The sequence below is a fragment of the Anolis sagrei genome, chromosome 3, assembly GCF_037176765.1.
Source record: "Anolis sagrei isolate rAnoSag1 chromosome 3, rAnoSag1.mat, whole genome shotgun sequence".
NCBI lineage: Eukaryota > Metazoa > Chordata > Lepidosauria > Squamata > Dactyloidae > Anolis > Anolis sagrei.
In genome coordinates, this window is record NC_090023.1 from 173,377,998 (window position 1) to 173,399,286 (window position 21,289).

Consider the following 21,289-nt stretch of genomic DNA (forward strand, 5'->3'; position numbering starts at 1 on the left):
CCCAGGATCCCATCCCAGATTATCTTCTTATGACAGATTATCTGCCTGATCAAATCCTGAGATATAGGGCAGTGTAGAAGGGGCCTGAGACTGTGTGACTTGCTCCTGGTCACCCAATGCGTTTCCATATCTGAATGATGATTTGAACCCTGGTTTCCAGAGTTATAGCCCAACACTCAAACCACTTTGCCATGCTGGCTTTGCAGTACATAAAACATATAAAACGCAGCATTTAGGAATACTCTGTTTGAACTTTTCTCCTTGACATAGAGGATTATCTTCTTTGAAATGGATCATATGACAGTGTAGACTCATATTATCTAGTTCAATTGTATGTATTTTGTTCTTTAATAATCTGGATTAGATGGCAGTGTAGAAGGGGCCTAATTCTGCATCAGGCTTCCCTGAGTGTAACCTCACTACAGGAGCCCCCGGTGGCGCAGTGGTTTAACCCCTGTGCCAGCAGGACTGAAGGTCGCAGGTTCGAATCCGGGGAGAGGCGGATGAGCTCCCTCTATCAGCTCCAGCTCCTCATGTGGGGACATGAGAGAAGCCTCCCACAAGGATGATAAAAATATCAAATCATCCAGGCGTCCCCTGGGCAACGTCCTTGCAGACGGCCAATTCTCTCACACCAGGAGTCACTCCTGACACAACAAAAAAAACTCCAAAAACCTCACTACAGAGTTCTAGGCAGTCCCCAAGATACAAACTAAATAGGTTCTGTAGGTTTGTTTTGAAGTTGAATTTGTATATAAATCAGAGCATATGTATTTTTCCAGTGTAATTCCTGAGAATATATATATATGTTTTGGATAGGATTAGGGAAGAGTTAACACCTCTGTGGTGTTTGTTTTGCTGTCTGTACCCCTGTTCAGAAGATTTCACCTCACTTTCGGTACTTGGGAGAATTAGGTTTTGCAAAACTTGGCTTGCTGTGGAAACAAGGACTGGTGATACAACTTCAGTGGAGACACATTTTCCCCATGATAATAACTCTTCCAGGGGTGAATTTCCATTTCTAGTGTTAGATTTATTTCACTACCTGTTGTCTCACCCCTTTCTTAATTATGAGTCATTTGTAAGTCGAACGTTTGTAACTTGGGAACTGCCTGCATACTGATTTGATGCCACTTTAACTCTGACAGAGCCATCTAAAGGAATCCCCAAATTGGTAGTGTGGTAAAATGATTAGCAATTTCTGGTGGTGTCTTTCCTAGTGAGTAGTAGTAAACCGAAAAGTAAGTGTGAGGCACGCGCAGAGTCTGTAACAACACGAAAATACAAATAAAAAACATTAATGCCTAGTGGACAGTGATGGTTTGGATGAAGGCATAACCGAGGAGGGAAACCACTCATCCCTGCACACCAATTCAAAGCCAGCTATGCTTCTGAGATCTTTTCCACATAGCTGTATAAAACCCATATTGAACTGGATTATATGACAGTGTGGACTCAGATAATCCAGTTCAAAACAGGATTATCTGCCTTGATATTCTGGGTTATATGACTGTGTCGAAGAGCCCTAAGTAAGGTAATATGTTTGTCTCAATTTGTTCATAAATAGTGGCATCTATTTCTTTGCAGAGATATTGGAATGCCTGACCTCCAAACTTTTTTTTTTTAAATAAAACCCATGAACCTGTGATTCTTTTTTTGAATCACAAACCTGTAATGTTCCCAGAGCAATGCTCCAAATGGAAGAATCCATAGCTGGAGAATTCTTTCCAGCCACATGGCAATCCAGACCATGGAACACCTAAGGAGGAGACTTGAGCCTCTTCTTGACTTAATGCCATTGGCTCAAAAGGACACACTTGATATTTTGGAGCTGCTGTGGTCGATCATGTCAGAAAAGGCACTGTCTGGGAAAAAGAAAAAAAAAGGAAAAGAAATGCCTCTGATCAGATTAGCACAAGCGGCTGTCACAGCCTGCCAGAGTAAACAATACAATTAGGGCTGATAACAGAAAAACCTGCATTTAGCTGAAGCCGTTCTGGTCCATCAAGTAAATATTACCCATTAAAAACTGCTTAGAAGGCCAAAAGCTGGATGTGTTCAATCAGTAATACAGATTTGTGTGGTGGCCCGTAACAGCTTTCGCAAGCTTTCATATACTTGCAATATGAATTCCTCTCAACTGATATTTATTTTGGTTTTCCTTATGCCCTTTTGCTGAGCCAACTGTGATGCCTATTCAAAACCTCCTGGAGGCTCTTTTAAGATTCCCTTCTGATCTTGGAAGCAGACTCAGCCCTGTTCAGTATTTGGATGGGAAACCACCAACAAATACCAGTTGCTGTAAGCTGTATTTCAGAGAAAAGAACTTTCAAAAACATCTCAGATATTCCTTGCCCAAGAAAACCTATTAATTTCACAGTGTCACAATAAATCAACAGGTGAGTCATAGAATCATAGAGTTGGAAGAGACCTCATGGGCCATCCAGTCTAACCCCCTGCCAAGGAGCAGGAAAACTGCATTCAAAGCACCCCTGACAGATGGCCATTCAGCCATAACTATGATTGTAACTCATAGGCTATGAGCTAAGCTGTAAGAGATATGAATATTGGTATTAGAAATATGAGTGAGATAGGCAAGTTGGAGTTCACGGTTTAGACTCGATTCTTATATATTTGTATAGGAACACCTGACATTTTAAGAGGACCAGACGTATGTTGTATGTTGTGTTTGCACTGTCTGTTTTTGATAAGGTCAACTGGCTAATCAATAAAAGTTGTTGTTGTTGTTGTTTATACCCAGTCAGAATTTAAATGTATTAAGTAACATTATGTCCACTTTCTGTTTAATAAACCATTTATTGTGTGATCCACTTGTGCATCTGAGGCTCCTTCTACACTGTCCTTATATCCATTGAGAAAACCAAAGTGCTCTTTCAGCATGCACCAGCCAATCCCTCTGCAATTCCAGAGTTTCAGCTTAATGGTGTAAGATTAGAAAATGTTGAGCATTTTCACTACCTTGGCAGCCACCTCGTCACAAAAGTCAACATTGACACTGAAATTCAACACTGTTGTCTGAGCTCTGCAAGTGCAGCATTTTTTAAAAATGAAGCAGAGAATGTTTGAGGAGGGGGACATTTGTAGAGACACCAAGATGTTTATTCGTTCAGTTGCTTCCAACTCTTCATGACCTCATGGACCAGCCCACGGCAGAGCTCCCTGTCGGCCGTCACCACCCGCAGTTCCTTCAGAGTCAAGCTAGTCACTTCAAGGATACCATCCATCCATCTTGCCCTTGGCCGGTCCCTCTTCCTTTTAACTTCCATCCTTCCAAGATGCTTGTTGATAAAGCTATTGTCCTCCGAGTCCTGTGATACGCCTGCGAAACGTGGACTGTCTACAGACATCACACTCAACTTCTAGAACAATTCCATCAGCGCTGATTCTGGAAAATCCTACAAATCTCTTGGAAAGACAGGTAGACAAATGTCAGCATTTTGGAGGAAGCAAAGACCATCAGCACTGAAGCAATGATCCTCGCCATCAACTCCGCTAGACTGGTCATATTGTCCGAATGCCCGATTGGACAAAGCAGTTACTATATTCTCAACTCTAGAACAGAAAACAAAATGTTGGTGGATAGCTTTAATGATGGGCTTAAAGCTAACCTTAAAAACTGTGAGAACTGTAAAGCCCTGGCCCCAGGCATGTAACCGGGGGGGGGGGGGGGGGGCGCTTTGGAGGATTCACCCCCCCCCCCAAATTCTCATGGTGGTATGAGAAAAGGCCTTACTGGTACATTATTTAAACTGTTGTGTTTATTCATATCATGATCTGATCACCATACTCAATATACCTCATATGCATGGGGGTATTGGGGTAACGATACAAAAGGTTTGCTAGGCTAGACCCTCTTTCACTCAGACTCACCCCCCCCCCCCCCCCCGAATCAAAATCCTGGCTACTGGCCTGCCTGGCCCTTAAAGCATTCATACTGGAGGTCAGCTGTTACCAACAGTGCTGTGGAATTTGAAGAGGCACAAATGGAGGGTGAAAGGGAGAAATGTGTCAAGAGGAAGGAGCATCCATCTTCCATCTGGAAACTACAGAAGAACATGCGGGTCAAGAGTAGGTCTCTATAGTCACCTACGGACCCACTGCCAAGATCCTACACTTGGAAGGCAATCATACTCTGACACAAAGGATCGTCAGTGATGTTAATGGTCCTTATATCCCAGGATCCGATCCCAGATTATTTGCTTATCCCAGATTATATGGCAATGACGACTCATATAATCAGGTTCAAAGCAGATAACCTGGGATCAGATCCTGAGATATGACAGTGTAGAAGGGCCCTCAGAAGGGATATTTGAAAGCTTGGGTTCAGGTATATGGCATCTGTAGTGGCAGAACTGCATTGAGGTTGGCAGTAGTCTGTAAATGAATAAAATCTTGCATAGGAACTACAAGGTCATCTAGAAGGTCTGCATATTTGATATCTCACCTTGATGGCAGAGGTAGGGACAAGGGGAATTCCACACAGTGCCATTTCTAAATCAGATCCAATTGCCAATCATCATTGCCTTTGTATGTGGAATGGTAGGAGGGATATTTTGTCTCCTACCACAATTTTTCTTTAGCCCACTTACTAGTGCCATCTATGGGTTTGTCCTTGACGATGACTTCAAGACTTTACTTATTGTGGCATACATTAGCCTTCTCCCCATAAATCTCAGTCTCTGCTGAATGGATGTCCACTATAACTGAATTTGCACTGCCTTGCATAACTTCCTGGTGCAATTCAAGGTCTTCATTTTTGACCTATGACGTTCTGAACTGTATGAACTTTACTCATATTACAGAACGTTTCCTTCAATCTCCTCAAGGACTTCAGTTTACAGCCAAGTCAAGCCCTACAATTTTATGTCCACTTCACATAAAGAAGAGGAAGAAGGTATGCAAATATTGTGCCATTATGCAAATGACATTTGGCTATTTGGTCTAATATATCAACCAGACTCAGTTTATTAGGCACCATCGATCATACAGATATCTTTTTTCTCCACCCCACTGTCCAGCTCTCTTTGAGATTGTGTCATATGTGGGAAATAGTCCATAGTGAGAAGGAGAAAGAGGTGAGAGTCATGGGATATTTCAGAACAATAGGGTTGGGTTTAATGCCCTAAAAGGAAGGACCATAGCCATATAATCCAGAATATCAAGGTTTATAATTCACTATATCTGCTTTGAACCAGGTTATTTGAGTCCACACTGCCCTATAATCCACTTCGCGGATTTTCACTTTTTATCTTATTAGGTGCCAAATCAGCCAGCTGCAGCCTACAGAATATCTTTCCACCTCAAGATAGCATGCTGTCCCAGACTCTTTTATGTCACTATTTTTGACATACGCAAAAATAAGATATATTTTTAATATATGTCAATTTTCTCTAATGCACCATTTCTGATGTATTACGAAAATAAACATGCTTGGGAATTGTGTTGTTGAAGGCTTTCATGATTGGAATCACTGGGTTGCTGTGAGTTTTCTGGGCTGTATGGCCATGTTCCAGAAGCATTCTCTCCTGATGTTTTGCCCACATATATGGCAGGCATCCTCAGAGGTTGTGAGGTCTGTGGGCAAAACGGCACCTCTGAGGATGCCTGCCAAAGAAGTGGGCAAAATGTCAGAAGAGAACACTTCTGGAATATGGCCATACAGCTTGGAAAACTCACAGCAACCCAATGCTTGGGAATCGTTCTTCACGCTCTATGTACTCTGCATTGAAGCTATGGTCCTCCGCCATCAACTCTGCTGGACGGGCCACGTTGTCTAGATGCCTGACCACCATCTCCCAAAGCAGTTGCTCTATTCTAAACTCAAGAATGGAAAATGGAATGTTGGTGGACAGGAAAAGAGATTTAAAGATGGGCTCAAAGCCAACCTTAAAAACTCTGGCATAGACACTGAGAGCTGGGAAGCCCTGGCCTGTGAGCGCTCCAGCTGGAGGTCAGCTGTGACCAGCAGTGCTGTAGAATTTGAAGCGGCACAAATGGAGGGCGAAAGAGAGAAATGTGCCAAGAGCAAGGTGTGTCAAGCCAACCGTGACCAGGACCACCTTCCACCTGGAAACCCATGCAGGAGATGATGCAGATCAAGAATAGGGCTCCATAGTCACCTACGGACCCACCTTGGAAGACTATACTACTTAGACAACGAGGGATCGCCTAAGTAAAGTAAGTAAGTAAGTAATTCTGCCTGACCACATCTAATCTTACTCATAGTTTTAGACAGTAGTGTAATATAATAAATGTTTAATAAATGCTTGGTTGTGAATTGAGATCAAACAGGAGTGATTGAATGATCCTCCTGCCCCCGATCCCATTTTCATTGTATTTGAGGCTGAATCTAATGAAATCCATATAGCCAATAGCAGAGCCCAGCAAATGATGACAGAAGAGCAATGCTGCCACCTTGTGTGTACCTATTGTAATGACAAACAAGGTACCTGAATCATTAATGTTTTGAATAGTCATCATTAATAGGATATAATGCCCTAAATCCATCTAGCCTCAACTTGAGTAGACCAGTTTAATAATTTGGAATGTATTAAGTTAGGACTTCTGTGAATTCAACTATTCAATAGGAACCCTCTCACACTGCAGAATTGTAGCACATTGATTCCTCTGCAGTTGCAATGGTCACATAAACCTGGAATTTGTACTGTAGTAGGGCACTATAGCTTTCTGGTAGGAAATACTAAGTATGTCTCTGCAGGTTAGAACCATAGGTTAGAACCATGGCAGGTTAAAATGTAATCAAAGTGTTATAATAACTAATAGGCATGGTTAGGTTCAGTCGGAATTTTCGTAATTTGGAATAAATTCGGAAAGATTTGCAATTTGAAGTGATTTTAAGGAAACTAGAAGTCCCTTTGCCCTTCCGAAGCTTTTTCCGCCATTTCTGTTATTTATTTTATTTTATTTATTTATTTATTTATTTATTTATTTTATTTATTTACAGTTCTTATATTCCGCCCTTCTCACCCCGCAGGGGACTCAGGGCGGATTACAGTAAACACATATATGGCAAACATTCAATGCCAGTTTGACAAACAACATTTAACAGACAAAGGCTATTTAACTTTTTTTTTTTCTGGCCGCCAGGGGAGCTGCTGCTTTTCATCGTCCATCAACGACACCGATGAAGTTCTTCCGCATTCCACATTCCCCGGAGTCTTCTTTCTTTATGGCCTCATAAATTAGTTAAATTTAGCCTCCCACACAAGGTGGTCCCTTATTTTCCTACTTGACAGATGCAACTGTCTTTCGGGTTGCAAAGGTCGACAATGGGCTACACAATGGCTGGACACCCACTCCAGCCCGGGCTGGCTTCGAACTCATGACCTTTTGGTCAGAGTGATCTTAATGCAGCTGACACTCAGCCAGCTGCGCCACAATCCCGGTGCTTACGAAGCAGTAAGTGAGTCAGAAATGATTCAACTTTTTCCCGCTTCTGGTCTCACGCCTGGGAAGTGTTTTAAACCAGACTGGATGGATTCCCTGTCTTTCCTCTCCCCCTGCTTCTGGTCTTGAGCCTGGGAAATGTTTCAAACCAGACTGGATTAATTTCCTCCCTTTGCTCCCCCCCCCCTTCTGGAGTAAAACAACTACTTTCAAAGTAAAGAGCACCCCATGAAACAGGAAATGACACTTTCAAACCATTAAGGAATGATTTGAAAATCTTGGAAGTCTCAGAAGTTTCAAAAAGTTTTGAACATTTTTTTCTGTGAAAATCGGAATTGACTTCCGAATTGAACCACCAGTGCCCCCCACATCCGAAACGAGTTCTGAACCTTTTTTTGGGTAAAACAAGCCTAATAATGAAGTGTGAAAGAATCCCTGGTCTATTCTACTCTACTCTACTCTACTCTACTCTACTCTACTCTACTCTAGTTGGGACTATCAAGTGGCCTTCATTTAGTACAACTTGATTATAGTAGTTGTTCCAGCACTATAGTTGAGAAAAGAAAATAGGAAGTACATTATTTCAAAGAAAGAATAGAAAGGAAGGGGAAATATTTTTCTGAGAAGGAAATCTAGTAGCTAAGTTATTTTATTTACACCATAACTAGAGCAATCAATTTATTGTAGCGAGGTTAATGTTGGGAATCATCTTACATTACCCCACTGATGTAATTATATAATCACATTTTATTAAGATTAGTTTTTAAATGCAACAAAATTTGAAAAAAAATGCTGTTCCTGGTTTGAAAGTGTCATTTCCTGTTTAATTGTGTGGTCCTTATTTTGAACATAGTTGTTATACTCTGGAAACTTCTGCCACAAACTATGTTGAATTAGTTGAAACTCTTTGAGATATTCAGTTCTGGCCCAACTTACCTGTCAGAACACATCTCTCCTTATGAACCATCGAGGACCTTAAGATCATCTGGGGAGGCCCTGCTCTCGGTCCTGCCTTCGTCACAAGTATGTCTGACAGGGACGAGAGACAGGGCCTTCTTGGTGGTGGCCTCTCAGCTGTGGAACACCCTCTCTAAGGATGTCAGATCAGCTTCCTCCCTCTTAACATTTCGGAAAAAACCTCATTTGCAAATGCAGAGTAGTGGACATAGGACAATGGAACAACCATAGGATGGGACTGGACAATGTTTTTAATAAGGATTTACCAATGACTTATGTTTTTATTGCTGTTGTTCTGATTTTATGTATGTTAAGGTTTTTAAAATTGTATTTATGCTTTGTGGCATTGAATTTTTGCCTTGAAAACCACCTTGAGTCGCCTCTGAGAGGGGCGCTATACAAATACAGTAAATAAATAACTAAATATTCATTGAAAAACTATAGTAAAATGTGCTGCAGAATGTCCCCCCCCCCCAAAAAAAAAGAACCCCCACAAAGTTTGTGCATTTTAATAAACTTTTTCCATGTTTTTATGATTAAACCAATTAGGAAATGAAAGTTATGTTACATAGTGTTACCTGCAATCCTTGGTTCAATGTGATCCATGTGGCTAATAAAAGAAAGAAGGGGCAGAAGAACCTTAAGAAAAAATGACGCTAAATTTATTATCACCAATACAAACAAATTCAGGATTGATCTCGAAGTACAATGTTTGCAAATGCCTAATACAGTGGTTCTCAACTTGGGGTCTCCAGATGTTTTTGGCCTACAACTCCCAGAAATCTCAGCCAGTTTATCAGCTGTTAGGATTTCTGGGAGTTGTAGGCCAAAAAACATCTGGGGACCCCAGGTTGAGAACCACTGGCCTAATAGTTTTCAGGACAAATATTACATTTGTCAAAATCCCAAATTTCTCTTTGAAAGTCAGAGCTGGAAGATACATAATTCCTACAGATGTTGGGACTCCAGGGAGTTTGTCCATGTCATAATTTCTTCTCACACCTGATGTTTTAAAAAAATGGATTGTGTGTATATGTAAAAGTTCTATTTCAAAAATTAGGTACTGTTCCACTAGGGGTGCTAGAGAGAGAAGGATAGTCCATTGTACGGGGGGGGGGGGGGGTGTGTGTGAAGAGTGGGTTGATGGAGTAAAACCATTTCCCCCTGTTTTCCTGTTATTCCCCCCACCCATCTCCCCATCATGTAAAAAACCTTACTTTTTGATGGGGGAGGGGAAATAATCAGCAAAAATGGGGGAAATGATTTTAGTCTTTCGACACCAACCCCCCCCCCCCCCACCATGAACTATCCTTTTCTCTATGGCACCCCCTAGTGGCCTCTGCCCAGATAATGGAACAGTATGAAAAAATATCTGGGAGGGATTCAAGACCAGATTTTTATGGAATGGATTTGATCTCTGATAGGCAGTTCCGGTCCATGGGCCCAAGGTTCCCCTTTGTTTTAAGGCCTCACACTTTTTGGGGAGGTACACAGGCTGGCAATGATTCAGGACTGGATTATAAAGGCCTTCAGTAGGTCTCAGGCCTGGCCCAGAAGTCTCCTATATGACACAACATTCAGTCTGTCTTGCTACCTGAAGGTCTATAGACTCTTGCTTCACGCCTAGATGTGACCCATGCTAATTCACTAGAAAACTATTCAGCATCACTACCAGTATGAGGTTGTCCAAGTGCAAATACTACCTTCTACCCATGCACATGGGCTCCATAGCTCAGTTTGTGGTGCCTTGGGACCTTTTCACATTAGGAAATACTCCATTTCTGACACTGTTTGAGAATGATTTTGAACGAGTCCCATCGCAAGATGTTTGTCCCATCTCGTCAGTATTCCATCGGAATCTGTCTGCAAAGCATCGCAGAAATGGATTATTTGCAGACAGAATTCTAATAGTGTTTTCTGGAAATATTACAGATTCTTCCGTTGCTGAAGCACTGTTTTTGTGTGTGAAAGGAAAATCTGTATGGCTCCCATCAACCATGATACAACTTGTCATCTGTGGGTAGACTCTCATGACCACAGACTTTTCATGATGGAAGCGGCTGTCATTTCTGTTTTGGATGTCAAAGGAGAAAGATCGCCAGGATTTCTGAAATCGCTAAAAGTTGTTTTAACTCATTATTGTTTGAAAATGTTTTTACTGAAATCTGTAAAAGTTCTTCCCTCCATTGCATCTGTATGTGTAATAGAATGTTGAATGAAAAGTAATACCTCCACCTTCGTAATTCCTCAACAGTACTATTATGTGGCAGGTGCTGGCTTGTTCAGTAGATTCTCCTCTACAGTTCCATTTTGGTGGGAAGCCTTAGCATTGAATGGCTGTGTTGTTAAAGTGCCAAGTATGGAACCCTGGGCAGACGGTCGATCAACGCAACTTAAGCAACATGCAGTCATTGAATTCTTGACAACAGAAGGTGTCACCCGAAAGGAGATTCATTAGAGAATGCAAACTGTTTATGGTGACTGTGTTGATGTGAGTACTGTGCATCGTTGGGCGAGTAAGTTTAAAGATATTGAGGTAGGAACATCTAATTTGCATGACAAACAAAGAGTTGAATGTCCTGTGATAGCAACTACCGAGTTTCACAATCAAACAGATTGATTCAGGACGATTGTTGTATCACTCAGCGATAAATTTCAAGCATAATCGGCATTTCACAAGAATGTGTGAGTCACATTATTGCTTTGCTTGGACATTGGAAGATCTGTGCACCATGGGTTGCGGAAACAGAGTGTCAACTTCTTCTGTGACAGCTTCAGAAAACTTGTTCATTGTTGGCAGAAATGTATCCAATTGTCTGGTGATTATGTGGAAAAGTGAATAGTGGTAGTTAAAGAGCACATTCTAAGGATTATTTCTCTGTCTGATTTATTAAAATACTAGCCGTCTCCTGCCACGCGTTGCTGTGGCCCAGTCTGTGTATATGTGTTTTGTGTGTGTACATATTTGTGTATATGTGTATATATGTGGTTTTGCACACGCGTTGAAATAGATTTTTTATTTCTTGGCCTTTAAGTCTCTTCCGCTGTGTTTTTCAGTGTTTTTATGAGTGATGGTCACTCGTTGCCCTGATAGGTGTATTGTATCCACATTTGGTGTCAATTGATTCTGTGGTCTTTTGAGTAATGTTAATCCCACAAACGAACATTACATTTTTATTTATATAGATTCCCATCCAAACCCAAGTAACGAAGGTGGAGGCATTACCTTTCATTCAACCCTCGTATTTAAAAGAACTTTAATTAGTAGTAGTTCGGGACTTTGAAGCTACATCACTGCGCAATCTTAGAAAAAAACTTTTTAAGATGTCATAGAGTGATGTGTGGGGTGTTTTGAATGGATTGGGAGGGGCCAGCCTTCTGTGATGTGATAAGTCAAAGCGCAGTATTTTCCAATCATAATTGTATAATCAGGTGTGGTGAGGAGAGTATGCATCCCATTTCAATACAGTATGTATCTAGTCCTAAAATAATATGGGATGCATACTGATATAAATGGATTATATCCCAAGTGATAAGGTCCATAAGCAGATTATATCCCAATGTGATAAGGTCCTTGAACTCTTCAACCAGCCCATCAACACCAGAAGTGCTAAACCAAATCTTGAGACTCACCTTTCTTTGCAACTGGGATTTGACTTAAAGCTTAAAGAACAACTTGCTCAGTCTTTTCGTTTTAATTTTAAAGTTTTTATTAGACTAGGAAATATAATTTATTGCATAAAAATTAATTTGTTACAATAGGAATGCTAAACCTTATTTACAAGTTCTTAGTTTACAGGATAAACAGAATGTGTGTGTAGAGGATGCTTCCAGACCCCACCCCACCCAAAAGAGAGAAAGAGAGGATGTATAAATATGGAAATAGAACGGAGAGCAAGAGGACCAAGGGCACTCAACAGTTGAAGAAAATATTGGTTTGCTTTCACCCCGTGATGACATGGCATTCTATGCTACAAAGCTGTGTGAGATCATAGAGGACTCCTAAAGAAACAGGTGGGAAAGGCTGGTATGTAGAATCACAGAGCTGGAAGAGACCACAAGTGCCATGTAGTCCCATCTTTTGCCTTCAATCAGCTCTCTGCTTGGTTCTTCAGAGAAAGCAAATGGAAAGAGAATACAGGGAGTCCCCAAGTTATGAACAAGAGAGGTTCTGTAAGTTTATTCTTAAGTTGAATTTGTATGTAAGTTGGAACAGGTACATTTTTAAGTGTAACTCCAGCCATGCGCTTTGGATTGCATAGGGAAGGGTTAACACTCCTGTAATGTTTATTTTGCTGTCTGTGTCCCTGTTCAGAAGATTTCACCTCACTTTCTGTCCCTGTAATAAAAAATTGGCTTGTTGTGGAAACAGGGATTGGTGATAATGCTTCAGTTGAGACCCCTTTCCCCATAACACTTTCCAGAGTGAATTTTCCTTCCTAGGGGTAGAGTTCTCTCACTTCCTGTTGCCTTACCCCTGTTCTTAACGATGAGTTGTTTGTAAGTTGAATGTTTGTAAGTTGGGGACTGCCTGTATACTCGAAATACATCCCAATCAGAGAAACAACCCATAAATCACCCATAAATCTCTTACACTTAGCATTCCCTTACATACACCTGCACCAGTTTACCGATTCTGAAAGTTCAGACACACCCATCAGTGTATGCTTTTGTACACACAATATCAAATATCGACAAGGAATAAGACGGAGATAGGTGTCTAACATAGTCTTGCTAAAAGGGTGGATGACTTTTATTATGGTTCCTGAATTTTTACCTGGCAGCCAATGCAAACTGTTGGGTGTGAGTTTATCTCCCTACACATCCATCCATGGCTCGGCACTTCCCAGCTCAGCCCTTTCCTTCCTGCCTGCTGCTTTATGCTTATACAGGGTGAGGAAGCATAACTTCCTTTTTTCAAAACTTAATAAAACCCATTGTATGAATCAGATTTTTTTTATAATGTAGGCACATACCTAAAGTTTTGTTTTACGTAGTTTTGAAAATCAAATTAGGTAGGTGACGTCCCCCATTCTCCATACACTGAGTAAACCGATTTCTGGCATTTGTCATGACTCTTGTCAGCATAGCAGGCATTATATTGGCAATTTCTTCCTGGATGTTGGTCTTCAAATCTTGTAGGGTTCTTGGACGGTTCACATAAAAAAAACCCATAGAAAAACATCACAAGAGGCCAAATCTGGAGAGCAGGCTGGCAACTCCAAATCCGCTCAAAAAGTAGACCTCAACGGCAAAAGCACACTCCTTACTGTTCCAACGCATGATGGCGACTGAACTGTGTCAGGACAAAACTTTATACTCCCGCCTCTTGAACAAGACCACTAGCGCTCTGCTACGTCTTCAACCGACTGAATGGCGCGCATTTTAAAAAAGGAAGTTATGCTGCCTCACCCTATATTTGCTCACAATAAACAAAGGTTTCAGCAGACTCTCTGTACGTTTAACTATGACTTCCAGGGATGGAAAGCAAATGATCTGTCCCTGGGAAATTTTTCCTGGATTGCTGGGAAAAAAATATGAATTCAGACATTCACGGATCCTTGTCGCCATGTTCGAAATACAAGAAAAAACAACAATCCCTCATACAACATAATATCAGAAACAGCTTAGAGAGGAGAGAGAATGACAGGGAGAGGGAAGGAAAGAAATATGTGCCCACAATGTTGAGACATTATTCTATTGGAATTGGAGCATATGGGTAATTTTTGTTTCCATGGAAGGTAATAACATCCATTGATTGAACCCACTGATAAAAATCAAAAGTATTTACTTGTGTTTCTAGCTTCATCCTATAATCTAAATTACTAAATGCAGCTCCAGAATAAATTTCGATGTTTCAAAAGACCACACTAAAAGACCAGAGCCTCCTTTTAACACCACACCTTTTGTAGCCTCTTAAGCAGGGGTCCTCAAACTTTTTAAACAGAGGGCCAGGTCACAGTCCTTCAAACTGTTGGGTGGCTGGATTATAATTTGAAAAATGCATGAAAGAATTCCTTTGCACACTGCACATATCTTATTTGTAGTGCAAAAAACACTTAAAAACAATACAACAATTAAAATGAAGAACAGTTTTAACAAATATAAACTTATTAGTATTTCAGTAGGAAATGTGGGCCTGCCTTTGGCTGATGAGATAAAATTGTTGTTGTTGTTGTTGTTGTTGTTGTGTGTTTTCAAGTCGTTTCAGACTTAGGTTGACCCGGAGTGAGGGCTGGGTAAATGATCTTGGAGGGCTGTATGCGGCCCTTAGTTTGAGGACCCCTGCTGTTAAGGGATAAAAGTCATAACTGTAGACACAAGGTTCAAAAACGAAGAAATAAAAAGGTAAATCACAGGGAAGTGAGATTCTTCCTTTTTTTTTTTCATTCAGACCAATTTTCTTTCTATTTCCCAGTAAGCTGAAAAAGCCACAAAATAATAACAAACCCGATACTCACAAAACATTAGGGGTAGGAAGAAAGAAATGCCTGCAAATCTTTCCCAAATACTTTGTGGTTTAAAGAACTGTACAGTATCTATATTTGACAGAAAATGGTTATACTGTACTGCCATATAGGATATAAACACTCTAATCCTAAAAAAACAGTTGTGGTTGTTATTTTAAAGAAAAAAATATCATTTGGTTCCAAAAATCTGGATGCCTATCCAGAATTGTGTATTGCATATGAAGATCCCTGACATTAGCAGTGTGAAAACACAACTCTTTAACGGATATATAGAAAAACCTTTAGAGCAAAAGTGGATAATTACAACCCTCCATGTACTTTGTCTCTCACTTCTATCAGCCTCAATACCAATTGTGAAAGATTATGGAAGCTGCAGTCCAGAACAATCTGGAGAGCTATAATTTCCACTCCTAATCCAGAGGGGTGTAGACCTTATATAAACAATCCTTTCATCCTCTTTCTTGGGCACCGGGACTGTGGTGCAGCTGGCAGGGAGTCATAGAATCATAGAATCAAAGAGTTGGAAGAGACTTCATGGGCCATCCAGTCCAACCCCCTGCCAAGAAGCAGGAATATTGCATTCAAATCACCCCTGACAGATGGCCATCTAGCCTCTGTTTAAAAGCTTCCAAAGAATTTGAAGCTAGCCCGGGTTGGAGTGAGCTTCCAACCAATTTTGTGTATCTTGCTGTCAACCTTTGCAGCATGAAAGACAGTTGCATCTGTCAAATAGGAAATTTAGGTACCGCTTATTTGGGGAGGCAAATGTAACTAATTTACGAGGTCATAATAATTTCCAGCAAGCATGCAAAGAATGAGGAAGTACTTCATCAGTGTCACAAATGGGTTGGTGAAGGGACAGCTCCCCTGGTGGCCAGAATACCCTCAAGAAAAGCTGGAATGTTAAATTGCCTCTGTGTCTGTCTATATATGTTGTGTGTCTATGGCATTGAATGTTTGCCATGTTTATGTACATTGTAATCTGCCCTGAGTCCCATGCGTGGTGAGAAGGGTGGAATATAAATACTGTAAATAATAAATATCAATCCAGTGATTTGGAATCCACAGACTGAAATATAAGCCTTCAAATACTGATTTGTTTTATATTTATCGAGCTCCAATAATTTACGAGACACAACCGGCATCAGAAATATTCCTTTTGAATACAGAGTCTGAAGTTATACCATTTGGGCGGTGATGTACAGGCAACCCCTAAGTTACGAACAAAGATGAGGTTCTGTAGGTTTGAATGTGTATGTAAGTTGGAACAGGTACATTTTTAAGTGTAACTCCAGCCAAATAAATGTATATATTTGCTTTGAATAGCATAAAGAAGGGTTAACACTCCTGTGGTATTTGTATTGGTGCCCATGCCCCTGTTCAGAAGATTTCACCTCATTTTCTGTCTCTGTGATCATTGGATTTTGAAAAATTAGGCTTGTTGTGGAAATAATGATTAGTGATAAAGCTTCAGTAGGGTCACCATTTCCCCATGTTAACTCCTTCAAGAGTGAATTTCCCTTCCGAGGGGTAGATTTCTCTCACTTCCTGTTGTCTCACCCCTGTTTGTAACTCTGATTTTTTTGTAAATCAGTTTTATGCTTCTGTGTAGACTTCAGGTGAAACTCCCCTGTGCCATCCCAAAACTCTAAATACATTTCTATATTGCATCAAATAAATACACTGCCTCTGAAGATGCTTGCCATAGATGCAGGCGAAACATCAGGAGAAATGCCTCTAGAACATGGCCCTATAGCCCGAAAAAAACCCACAAGAACCTACAAATAAATACACTTCCAGATCAGACTTCAGGTATACAGACTGTACTGCATAATGTGGCTGTGGCCTTTTCATTAACAATGAATACCTTAACTTTAAAGAAACATTTATGCTGAATTCAGCTTGCACATTGGAGAGCAGAAGGATGGTATTTTGCATGTCTTATGGACTTGCTTTTTTCCTCCAGAAATTGCAAAAGATAAAATCATATCTATACTGGTCCACAGGCAAACTGATGAAGACACCAAACCTCGTTAAACTGTTCATCTTGCCCCAAATAATTCAGATACAGGACCACAGAAACATTTCTAGCTTACCATTATTTTAAAACACTCTAAAATCAGGACAGTAAATAAAGAGGGACATTCAAACAACAGGGGAATTCCTGACATGAAATAATCAGGGTCAGGTAACACCTCTCAACAAAGGATTCCCCCAAGCAGGAAGCAGCCAGTCTTTCAAGCTGAAGGGCTATTCAATGTTAATCAAGATAGCCAATTGCAACATTCATACTTGCCTCAAGCAGACAAGAGTTCTTTCACTCACCCTGGACATTCTGCAGATATATAAACCTCACTTGGCTAGTTTCCAACAGACCTCACAATATGGTGGCTTCTAAAGAAGACCTCAGGAGGACAACCCAGGCCGGATCCAGAGAGGCCCTTGTCCCAGAAACATCCCTTGTCCCAGAAGCATCCACTTTCTGGGGTGGGTGTCCAGATGTTATCTCGGGACTAGCCCAAGAGAATGTCCAGAGGTCCTACCCCCTCCTCCTAGCCCCCAGACCCTTTGGAAAAGTAAAAATAACTTACCAAGCCTGCAGTACACCCTCTGAGCAGCTCTCCTGGCACATACAAATGAAGACTAAAATTTGTTTTTAAATTGTCAATTTCTATCGATACCATTTTTGTTATATTGCATACAAATGAAGCACCAGAAGAGCAGGGAGCAATTTTCCTTCCCCCCCCCCCCCCCTCTCCTGGCGTGCCATTTGTATGTGCTAGGAGAGCTGCTCTGAGGGTATACTGCAGGCCTGGTAAGTTCTTTTTACTTTTAAAAAGGGTCTGGGGACTTGGGGGTAGGGGGTAGGTATTCCCACAGTTTACTAGGCTTATTTAGCCTTGTGAACTGTGGTAATGGTGTCTGGAAATAGTGGATTTATCCTGCGCTTTGGAATAAATCCACTATTAAATTAATTTGCTACAGACCAGAGTTTTCCTGGTTTGTAGCAACTTAATTCAGGACTAACCAGAACGTTGTCTGGACAGCTCCTCCTTTATTGTGGGAGTTCCTGCAATAAAACTGCTGTCTGGACGGGCCCATAGATAACCAAGTGCTTAGGATGCTTATATGAGTATAGGTTTTTGAAGTGTCACTCCATGCCCACCTCTTGGATTTCCTTAATATTTTGATTGGATCTATAACAGTTCACGTTTCTACCACGGAACTCTGTTCTGATAAAAAAGGACAGCATGGAAAGAAAATAAGGTGATACAAAGCCAAACAAAAACAAAGCGAGACCACAGGACATTTGGTCAGCTGTATCTGGGCACTGCTTTCACAGAGGGGATGGAAAGATCACAAAATCGCATATCTTCTCTTTCAATAAAGCACCCCCTTAAAGCACAATCTAATACTTGGCTTCTCGGAGGTAAGTCCCACTCCATTCCAAGTCAGTGAGCACAGGAATGAAATGTTGCCTTTCAGAAACAAGTTAATTCCGTCATGAATAAATATGTTATCTTATCCGTAATCTCTGCTCAAGACAGAAAAATAAATGCACAAACAAAAGGTGCCCTTTAAGACTCTGTACAGCTCTCCTCCCCATGAGGCTCTGGTCATCCCACCAACCCAACCTCAACAAGGTACCACGTAAGTAGTAATTCTTTAATGGGTTGTTGTAGGTTTTTCCGGGCTATATGGCCATGTTCTAGAGGCATTTTCTCCTGACGTTTCGCCTGGTGGTCAGTTGAAACATTCACACCTAGCTCCAGCAGACAAAAGTCCTTTGTCCCACCCTGGACCTTCCACAGATATATAAACTCATTTTCCTACTTCCAACAGACCTCACTACCTCTGAGGATGCTTGCCATAGATGCAGGCGAAACATCAGGAGAAAATGCCTCTAGAACAGGGGTCCTCAAACTTTTTAAACAGAGGGCCAGGTCCCAGTCCCTCAAACTGTTGGAGGGCCGGATTATAGTTTGGAAAAAAAATGAATGAATGCCTATGCACACTGTACATATCTTATTTGTAGTGCAAAAACACTTAAAAACTATACAATAATTAAAAAGAAATATAATTTAACTGATTTACGAGGCCATAAAAATCTCCAGGAAGTATGCAAAGAATGAGGAAGTACTTCATCAGTGTCACAGGATTGTTGTTGTTGTGGGCTTTCAAGTAGTTTTAGACTTAGGTTGACCCTGAGCGAGGGCCAGGTAAATAACCTTGGAGGGCCGTATCCGGCCCCCGGGCCTTAGTTTGAGGACCCCTGCTCTAGAACATGGCCATATAGCCCTGAAAAACATACAACAACCCAGTGATTCCGGCCATGAAAGCCTTCGACAATTCATTAATTCTTTAATGTTTACTTCTCTTTAAACCCACCCCTCTCTTTCTCTCTCATTCTCTCTCTCTCTATTCCAGAGTGCTCTTGCTCTCACGTACATGAAAGATCCTTACTTTTATATTTAAAAAAGGATGAATCCAAAGATCTGGATAATAAATTACTTGCGTTTCCTAAGAAACTGTTTTCCTTTTTTCCTTTTCCTTTGTGTGTATGTATGTGTATGTGTGTGTGTATGGTTGTTCAGCTCTTTGAAGCCTTGACGGAATGAAGCAGTCTTGACTCTTCAAAGCGTAAATGTCAATAAAGGAGAAATAAGAGAGAATAAGGCATGGAATGGGCGAGCGCAAAGGGCAGGAAAAGAATATAAACAAAGCAAAAAATTAAAATAAGGGAAAAAATAACCTAACTCAGACTCTGGCAGCCTTTCAGGTGCCATGGGAGGCAGCGGGAGCTGAGATGGCCCCTATGACTGCAGTCATGGTTACCAAGGATGCATTGCGTGTGTATGCCTCGATCCCAAGGCTGTGAGGAGAAGGAGGAAGGAGTCTTTTTTAACACTTGGATTGCTTGTAAACTGAGCAATGAGGATCTCTAAGGCTGACTGTGATTTGAGGAGGGAGAAGTGTGAGAAGGAGAAGAAGCCCTCATCGCTCTCCTTTTGGAGTTCTGTTTCTTCTTGGCAATTGCTTGCCTCTGTTCCCTTCAAATAAGGGCTGCTTTCCCCCCTTTCTTTCTTATCTTCTCTCCCTCTCCCCTTCTGCTCCCCTACTCGGCCATGGCGGGAAGAAGCCATCTTGAGAGCTGCATCAGCAGTCCCCTTCCGTTGCCATCACCACCAGCATCTCACTCTTGCCCATCTCTTCCAAGGCACTGGCCAGAGTGTTCAGGTCTCCATCGTCTTGGTGCTGGGCTTCCCATAAGTCCAGGATCACCCCCGTTGGGCTGGCTTTGGTGGCAAAGAAATTCAGATACCTGAGCCGGAAGAAGAAAAGAAAAAGAAAGGGGGAAGACAAAGAAAAAAGAATGAGATAACACTTACTGGCGGCAAAATCTATGCCACTCTCAATGGATATTTCCCCAACCCAGAGCTTTCCAAACTGTGTGTTGTGACATGCTAATGCAGGACTTTCCCAACTTTTATTTATTTATTTATTTATTTATTTTACTATATTTATATACCACCCCTCTCAGCCCGAAAGGCGACTCGGAGCAGTTTGCAAATGGCAACAATTCGATGCCTCAACAGTCATAACAATTAAAAAGTATAACAATCACAAAATACTATTAAAACATTAACATCTATATAAATAAAAATGAAGAGGGATGGAAAGAAATGGGTAGAGAAAGAAGGAAGGAGAGAAGGAAAGAAAAGGAAGGAAAGAGGGAGTGAAGGAAGAAGAGAAAGAAAGGGAAAGCGGGAGAGAAGGAAGGAAAGACAAAAGGAAGGATGGAAGCAAAAAGCAAAGGAAGGAAGGAAGGAAAGAGGCAGAGAAGGAAGAATGAGAAAGGGAAGGAAAAGAAAAAGGGAGGAAGGAAAGAGGTAGAGAAGGAAGGAAGGAAGGAGAGAAGGAAAGAAGAAAAGGGAAGGAGGGAAAGAAGGAAAGAGGGAGGGAAGGTTGGCCATAGCAACGCGTGGCGGGTACAGCTAGTCTATATAAATAAAAATGTAATGTTCGTTTGTGGGATTAACAGAACTCAAAAACCATTGGATGACTTGACATCAAATTTGGACACAAGACTCCTAACAACCCAATGTATGTGCTTCACTCAAAAAAATTGTTTTTGTCATTTGGGAGTTGTAGTTGCTGGGATTTATAGTTCACCTACAATCAAAGAGCATTCTGAACCCCACCAACAATGGAATTGAACCAAACTTGGCACACAGTTCTCCCATGACCAACAGAAAATACTGGAAGGGTTTGGTGGGCAGTGTCCTTTGGTTTTAGAGTTGTAGTTCACCTACATCCAGAGAGACTCAAACAATGGACTCAAACAATGATGGATCTGGACCAAACTCTACACAAATACTCAATATGCCCAAATGTGAACACTGGTGGAGTTTGGGGAAAATAGAATCTTGAGA

The 21,289-nt window shown here is 41.2% G+C and overlaps 1 protein-coding gene across 2 annotated transcripts in view; it reads right to left on the minus strand.

The window, feature by feature from the left end:
• Nucleotides 1–12,071: 12,071 nt before the first annotated feature.
• UNC5B (unc-5 netrin receptor B) overlaps nucleotides 12,072–21,289 on the minus strand; it is a 367,951-nt gene continuing 358,733 nt past the window's right edge. For both annotated transcript variants that reach the window (XM_060768853.2, XM_060768851.2), the window contains one exon: nucleotides 12,072–20,178. In XM_060768853.2, coding sequence (XP_060624836.2) covers nucleotides 20,013–20,178 — 166 coding nt within the window. In that variant the 3' untranslated portion in view covers nucleotides 12,072–20,012. The remainder of the gene's footprint in view (nucleotides 20,179–21,289) is intronic.